Source organism: Macadamia integrifolia, unplaced genomic scaffold, assembly GCF_013358625.1.
Source record: "Macadamia integrifolia cultivar HAES 741 unplaced genomic scaffold, SCU_Mint_v3 scaffold_128A, whole genome shotgun sequence".
NCBI lineage: Eukaryota > Viridiplantae > Streptophyta > Magnoliopsida > Proteales > Proteaceae > Macadamia > Macadamia integrifolia.
Genome location: NW_024870619.1, coordinates 149,886 through 158,635, shown reverse-complemented (window position 1 = coordinate 158,635; position 8,750 = coordinate 149,886). Strand labels below are relative to the sequence as shown.

The window sequence follows — 8,750 nt, the reverse complement described above, 5'->3', positions numbered from 1 at the left end:
TAATTGGTATAATGAAATTAGTCAATATAGATTTGAAGTAGAATATTAGCATTTCAAGAAATTTTCTTGCAGATTATTTCAGTAAACAATGGGTAAACAACAAAGCAATGATGGATGGATAACCATCAAAGGAAAAGGCAAGGCAAAAGAGTTCTCAAGCAGACCTACTGCAAAGGAATCTTCTAGCAAACCAACAGCACAAAAGCCTTTTGGGAAAAAATCTTCAGCGTCATATACACGACCTGCTAATAAGATTGATTTATCACAAGCTTCACTTACCCCAAGCGAATCATTTCATTATTCTCCTACATCAGGAATATCTCAATGGACTCCACTATCTCAGATTCAATGGACATAAACTCCATTATCTCAAACCCTTTATTCTCAAATTCAGTGGGCACAAAACCCATATGAGATCCCTCTCACTTACCTACAAGTGACTCAGATGCAAAATGATATCTAACTTCGAAATCTCTTACGGAAAGAGCCTACAGAAGTCTCTGAATTCAAAATCACTGAATTTCATAGACATCAAGGACTCTCCAACGATGTCTATTACATGATTAATCAAATATGGAAATCACACTCTGGCAATAAGAAAAAAGCTTTCAGACAAGATCTGCTTACTCTTTTCACAATTCTTGCTCAACATTTTGCAAACCAAAAACGTTTTTAAGAATTGATCTTCAAAATCATTACCCAAATGAATTTTGACGATGATATTGAATATGAGAAAATTCTAAAGCTCTTTGAATTTCTTACTGATTTTCATGAAAAATTCATTTTTCATAAAACCAGACGAATTTGTCTTTATGAAAAAGCGAGGGATGTACTACCCAATGAATGCTTTAAAAAAGAAAAATTATTGAAGATAATATTTTTCATTTTTCCCTGATATTACAAAAATATCTAAAAGACTTGTTTTTTCATGAGAATTATCTTCGAGTTCTTTTTTATCCTTCCACTGACTCATGGGATATGCACACTATCGAATGGGAACTTTGTGGACGAATTGTTTTTTAACCCGACAACACGGAATTTACCCGTCATCTACCTATGATAATGTGCACCATGATTTATCATACTTTCAAAAATTGGAAGTTTTGTCCCTATTTGGTTTTTAATATTTACTCCTCTTTGGATTGGAAGGAAAAAAGAACATTTTTATCAACCTTACCAAATCTGGATTCTTACTACTGCCAATCAAGATTCATATATTGGACCCCCAAAGATTAAAGAAGATATAAGTCTTGAAATAATCCAAAATAGTGATCATTGAAAAATCTGGAAAGGTGTCTTAACAATATTAAGGAGAAAAACCTTTGAAGTAGTAGGAGACCAGTTTACTACCAAAGTAACAAACAGTCAGAGATTATTCTGCACAGACATTCATATTGACTACATGGTCAAACCTCAGCAAGAAACTGAATCAAATCAATTTATTGACAATATTATGGACTTGGTACAATTGGACACACCATTGGATTTACTCTTGGATGTCCAATCTACCATTGCCTTACAAGAAGTAATGGATGAAGACTTACTTGGTTATGGAGGACACTCTTCGGCAGAAATTTTTGATTTTATAACTGAACACAACATTAATAATATGATAGAAGCATAAAATGGACCAATCATATAGAACCATCATGACATCTCACATGACTCTCATGATGACGTTACCATAATTTACCGAAACTATGCACTTATTTTCAATACTGTAGTAAGTTACTGTTTACGGATTTAAGTTACACTGAAATCCACGGACTTCAGAGGTCTTTAAATCTGGAGTCTATAAAAGGAGACTACCTTCTCAGTTGTGCTCATTGGTTATTTTAGTATCACTCTAAAGTTCTTTTGTAAAGCTCTCTTGTTGTAAGGTTTTCCTATTGGAAGAAATTTCTGTATAAACTTTCTTGTATTTTGCGTGCTATCCTAAAAAAATATAAAGAATTCAAAAAGATTGAGAGCCACCCATATCCTATGAGAAGGATTTCCTCACTAGCCATCAAGTATTTTGTAGAACTTTTGAGCTATCAGCATGCATCGTATGTATCCTGTACATTGAGACTTACCTTTTCCGTCGTAGGTTAGATTCCAAACCACTAAGACCAAACCAGGGTCCATCTTCTAAGCCGTAGACCCTACGCCCGTATTCCTCACTTTCGTTTTTCTTTTGACTTCCACCGTCTCCATCAGACAAAAATGTTCATTACATTTTGCAGCATTACAAACGATTCTCTTCTTAAAAATATCTCCGCACATTTCCCTTCGAGTCTCCGATCACCGGAAGTCCGAGCAGCTTCCGGTGAACGGGAATTGCGGCGATCAATCGAGTTCTACTATGGCTTTGCATTGATCAATCTCTCTCATGGATTCGCCTGAGCGAGATGATGAAGCTCACAAGCGTCCTTGCCGCATTCTTCTCCGTTTCTGTTTTGTTCTTCTCTTCTCTTTCGTCGCCTCGTGTTTGTTTACCTTGGTGGCCGCATCTTTGGCTATCATGATCGGATATTTCTCAATCTCCAGTCCGATTTCAGTTGCCGCACAGTGCAAGATTATTTCCAGCAGTAAGTATCTCTAATTTTGTCTGCCTTTCCTATTGAAGTCTTAAGATAAATTTTGTTAGTTAGGGTTTCGTTGCTTGTTGAATCTGTAAATTCACCTATATTTGAACTTATTACCAAGTTTGTTGCTAATGAGTGGTTATTTTGTTAGTTCTTCTTCTTTGTTTTGATGAATGGAACAGTTATAAAGGAAGTAAGTGCATATTAGAATCTGGCCCCGTTTGACAAACACTTCTGTTTCGCAGCTTTATAAGCTGATATTGCTTTTCTTTTCCCCCTTCTTCTCGAGGTGCACTTCTGCTGGAATAGAGATGTTTTTGGTAGTAGGACGTAAGAAGTGTTTCTGAATCAGATTAGACGGGAAAACGTGTTTAGAAGACACTTTTATAGAAAAACTTTTGACACTTCAACAACACTCAATTTCAATGTTGTATGGTCCATTGGGATCTTAGGAATGCATAGTTTTTGTTAAGATCGAAAATCATGTATACTTTTGTTCCTAGGAGGTCGATGATGCTTTATTCAGTTACAATTACAAGCTTGGTCATAGGATGTCAAAGGTTCATATATTTGGAGCAAGCTCAACTCCTTCAAGTCATCTCAACAATGTCATGAAAATACACTACATCACACACTACCTGGAGTCTGATCTCATCTCAGTAATGAGTTCCTCCCTTATCAGTTAAACAACGAGATTTTTTTTTTTCTTTCTAAAAAGGAGGAAATGTAACTCGGTGAGAGAGAGTGAAGAGAGACGTTACAAAGAGAGAGATTTCAGCAAGATCGAATACAATGCCTAAGAAAGACCCTGAATCTTGTACACGAAACCTGCAATTGGGTTAGATGGAACTGAGTTAGAGAGAGTGATTGAAGAAATTTCAAGTTGTGAAAACCCTAACACAGAGACATTCCACAGAAGGGGGAGAGGTAGGTGCGGAGAGTGAAGAGAGAGGTTACAAAGAGAAAGATTTCAGCAAGACTGAATACAATGCCTAAGCAACACTCTGAATCTTGTACACAAAACCTGCACTTGGGTTTAATAGAACTCAGTTAGAGAGAGGGATTGACGAAATGTTAGAGAGTGTGATTGAAGAAATTTCAAGTTGTGAAAACCCTAACACAGAGACATTCCACAGAAGGGGGAGAGGTAGGTGCGGAGAGTGAAGAGAGAGGTTACAAAGAGAAAGATTTCAGCAAGACCGAATACGATGCCTAAGCAACACCTTGAATCTTTTACACAAAACCTGCACTTGGGTTAAATGGAACTCAGTTAGAGAGAGTGATTGAAGAAATTTCAAGTTGTGAAAACCCTAACACAAAGGCATTCCACAGAAGGGGGAGAGGTAGGTGCAAAGAGTGAAGAGAGAGGTTACAAAGAGAAAGATTTCAGCAAGACCAAATACAATGCCTAAGAAAGACTCTGAATCTTGTACACAAAACCTGCACTTGGTTTAAATGGAACTCAGTTAGAGAGAGTGATTGAAGAAATTTCAAGTTGTGAAAACCCTAAGGCAGAGACATTCCACAGAAGGGGGAGAGGTAAGTGCAGAGAGTGAAGAGAAAGGTTATGAAGAGAAAGATTTCAGCGCGATCGAATACAATGCCTAAGCAAGACCCTGAATCTTGTACACAAATCCTGCAATTGGGTTAGATGGAACTCAGTTAGACAGAGTGATTGAAGAAATTTCAAGTTGTGAAAACCCTAACTTAGAGACATTCGAAAGAATGGGGAGAGGTAGGTGCGGGAGAGAGTGAGAGATGGGAAAGAGGCAAAAGTGGTAGAGATACCAACGATGGTGTTGAGAGACGATCAAGTTACAAGTGATGGTGTCGGGGAAAGAATTGAAAAGAGGGTAGAGATGGGAGAGAGGAATGCCTGTGGTGTTGTCTCTTCTCTTGCTTTCGGGAAAGATGATTGGGGGGCTTGTGATAGTCAAGGATTTCAATCCTTTTTTGTTTCTTTCGGTTCTTCCCAGAAGTGTTCCCAAAATGGAATTATTTTATGTCAGTCACTCTTCATAAAGGTATTCAAATTGCGTATCTTATTTTAAAGTATGTTACTGTCTCTCATGTTCCTCCTTTACTTTGCTACATTGTTTTGTCTTTGTTTACTTTGTTTGTGCCTAAAAAATACCAGGAAGCTGTGTCGCATCCTTGTTGGATGAATGTTATGGATGTAGAAATGGGTGCCTTGTTGGATCATCAAACATGGTCTCTTATTGTCTTACCCTTATGAGAGGAGCTTGTGCGGTGTCGTTGGGTGTACCCTATCAAGTATCTTCTAAATGGATCGGTTGAGCAGCTAAAAGGCCACTTGGTTGCCAAAAGCTACACTTAGACTTACGGAGTTGACTACTTTGATACTTTCTCCAGTGGCCCATCTTAACTCTGTCTGCATACTTATATCCTTGGCTGTTAATCTTGACTAGCCTCTATTTTAACTTGATATAAAAAATGCATTTCTTTATGGTGATCTTGAGGAGGAGGTGTATATGAAAGAACCTCTTGGGTATGTTGCTCAGGGGGAGGATGCATTAAAGGTTTTCCATCTTCAAAAAGCTAGTTCTGGGATGAAATAGTCTCTTCGTACCTGGTTTGATAAATTTAGTAAGGTAATTGGTGGTTATGGGCCTTATGGGTTCACATAGTGATTCTCTAATCATTCTGTGTTTGTGCGTCGTCATGTTGCTAAGATCGTCATTCTTGTCGTCCATGTCGATTAGTATCTCTTGTAGTGACGCTTCTAATATTGAAGATGTTGAGGTGTATTTACATTCAGCATTTCCAGATGAAGGATTTAGGGATGCTCAGATATTTTTGGGTATTGAAGTTATTCATTGTAAAAAGGGTGTTGGTCTGTCTGAGAGTAATTATATGCTTGATTTTCTATTTGAGATTGGTATGTTGGGTTCTCAACTGGTTGTTAATCCTATGGATCCTCATCTAAAACTTGGAGCTTGTGATGACAAAGCATTTGTGGATAAACATCAGTGCAAGAGGCTGGTTGGAAAACTTATTTATTTGACTGTTACTCGACCACATATTTCTTTTGTTGTTGGTGTTATTAGTTAATTCATGGAAAATCCTAATCATTCTCATTAGGATGTTGCGTATCGTTTTTTGAGATATCTTAAAGGTGCACTCGAGAAAGGTCTCATTTCTAGTCATGGTCAAACTGATATTGTGGGCTACTCTAATGCTGATTGGGCTGGTGCTGATGGTGATCTGGTGATCGTATGTCTACTTGGTGCAGGTCATGTTTTAGAAATCTAATACAAGTGAATTTGGGTTTGGGAAGGTCTACTAACACAAAACTGACAAAGTGCATGTAAAAAATCAGATTTAACAACTGTAAATAATGAAAATTTTGAAAATACAAATGCAAAATTCATGGAAATTTAATAATGGATTCACAATAGGTCAATACCTTCCCTTGCTTTCTCATGAAGGGTGCATCGAATTGCAGAAAGGCCTTGGTGATTTGAATATTAGGTAATATGCAAATAGAAAACCACAATGATTCCGAACTTGACTTCAATATTCTCGTATCCATGCTGCCCTGACTGCAAACTCGATGTTTGTTAACAATGTTGTGATCAAGTGCTAAGTTGCTACCACAATCCAAGAGTGTGTCCTCAGTGCCACTTTGTTATTAATTGATGAATCTCCGTTGTGTTTGAGGCCATAATTTTGACCAAAAGTGGGAAAATTGGGATTGGTAGAAACGTATTAGGGGAGAGGGAGAGGATGGTAGCCTAAGAGGGAAGAGTTAGGGAAGAGAAAGGGGATTGGCTTCACACAACTTGGATTCACTCTAAAGTTTGCAAGGAATCACTCATGATGTAGAGAATGGGAGAAATCTCACAAGTTCCAACATCTTTCATTCATTCATTGTCTTTTTATCATATATATATCCTTGAAATAGTTACCCATATAACTACAACAAAATAAGGCAGTAGTTTAGCCCCAAATAGAAATACAACAAAATAATAAAAAGAACTACATATAAGACCTTTCATCTATCCATAATGAAGTGAGATGCGTTTGTCTCTCCTTTGAGAAGTCCTAACTCCTGCTGTGAAACTATTGGATGTTGCACGTTAGTTGTGTGCTAATCTTGTTACGTTGAGGAGTAAGAAGCAGACTACATTGACGGTCAAGTGCAGAGGCTAAGTGTAGGGCTATGACGCTTACTGCAGCGGAACTAATGTGGCTGAAATCTCTTATTCAGGAACAGGGTTTTTCAGTCACCAACCTGTGAGGATGTATTGTGACGATCGGATTGCTATTTATATTACTTGTAATCTAATGTTCCATTATCGGGCTAGACATATTGAGGTTGATTATCACTTTGTGCGGAATGCTACCATGCAGAAGCTGATGTGTACTCCATTTCTTAACTCCAACAATCAACTTGGTATTATGTTTATTAAGGCGTTCTTTAGGCCTGCTTTTCTTGGTGGTTGTTCCAAGCTGGGAATGGGTGATATCTATGCTCTAGCTTGAGGGGGAGTGTTAAGTGTTATTAAGTGTTACTGCCAGTCTAAGTGCATCTTGGGTATGTTGTAGTGAGTTATGGGTAGTATTCTAACTGTCTATTTGTATTGTCACCGTCTAGTTTATGCCATTTATTGTCATTAAACTTCATAATTAATATATATTGTGGGTTATGGGTCTTTGCTAAATATTCAATCTAGTCATCACTTCTTTCAGTTTCACACTATCTCTCTCCTCTCTCCCTTTGTTTCTTCTCCTTCTTTTTCTCTTCTTTGGTTCTTATGTGCTGGTTTCCTAGTTTTTTATGCTGTAACAGTAATAAATACATGAAGAATCTGGTTCTGTTTCTTAAGGAGGTTATGGATAGATTGGTCTTTCCAAAAGATATTTTTTATTTGATGTAGACTTGATGGTACGCTTCCTTCCATCCAAGAGGAAGATCCCTATGGAGGGCTACAATCTGATGCTTGTTGGAAGAAAGAAAATGCCATATTGTTCAGATCCATGAATCGTTAGTTGATACCTGGGATTGCTTATTGGCCAAAAGTAGTCAGGTAATTTCCAATTGTCCTCTTGACTATCTCTTTAGAGACTTGGATCTTGTCATTATATAGAGAGTTTGAGTGGAGAAAGCAGATCCAGTGTTCTGCCCTACTTTTTATGGATTTGTGAAGCTGAATTTTTATGGCAACTCCTGGGCAGTTATCCTGGTTTTTCTGGCATAGGTGATGCATTTAGATCTAATGGGGGAAGGCCATCAGTGTGTACTTGGGGCCATAGTTTTTAAGGCGCTGGTGCGGTCCAGTAGAGGTAAGGCAGTCAGCCGACTCAGGAGTAGCGCGAAAGGCGGTCGCCTTTTACACTAAGGCGTCGAAGGCGACGCCTTACAGCGCCTTAGTGTAAAAGGCGGTCGCCTTATGTACTGGCTATTTAAAAATAAAAATAAAAATTGTTTTTCTAAAGATTCCAAATTACATATTATTATTGGGACGTGTATAAAATCTGATGCACATGTGATGCATTGGATCAAAAATCATATAAAAACTAAAAACCCTTTCCATAAAAAAAAAAAAAAAAAAAACCCAATCAAAAGTTGAAAACCGCGTGCCTCTCTCATTCTCTCTGAGTCATTTGCCTCCAAAACTCAAAACCCCAAGCCCCAACGTCCGACGAGGCGACGATCATCCTCCGGCGACTTCTCTTCTCCTCTGACAGACTTCAGCGACAACCGGCGACATCCGGCGGCATCTCCATCTTCTTCGACAGCCTTCGGCGAGCCTTCGACAGACTTCGACATCCTTCGGTAGACTTCGACATCCTTCGGTGAGCCTTCGACAGACTTCGACAGCCATCGGCGGCATCTCCTTCTCCTTCGACGGCCTTCGACAACCTTCGGCGAGCCTTCGGTGACATCCGGCGACACCTTCGACAGACTTCGGCGTCATCTCCTTCGCCGGCAGCATCTCCTTCGACAAACTTCACTTCGATAGCTCTTTGTAAGTTATTTTATTTTATTTTTTTTCTTTCTTCTTCTTTCTTCTTCTTTCTTCTCCCTGCTTGTTCCTTCTGCGTATATATATATATATATATATATTTTCTTTCTGTGACTGTGTTGGGCCGTTGGCTGCTGTTGTAACTTTGTAAGTGAAGTGTTTTTTTTTTGGCATGCATAGTTTTCTCTTTTCT

The 8,750-nt window shown here is 38.4% G+C and overlaps 1 protein-coding gene across 1 annotated transcript in view; it reads left to right on the top strand.

Annotated features, from left to right (window-relative positions):
* Nucleotides 1-2,183: 2,183 nt before the first annotated feature.
* LOC122070838 overlaps nt 2,184-8,750 on the top strand; it is an 88,141-nt gene continuing 81,574 nt past the window's right edge. Inside the window, exon 1 of the mRNA XM_042635083.1 lies at nt 2,184-2,570. Within this exon, the coding sequence (XP_042491017.1) occupies nt 2,372-2,570 (199 nt within the window). The 5' untranslated portion in view covers nt 2,184-2,371. The remainder of the gene's footprint in view (nt 2,571-8,750) is intronic.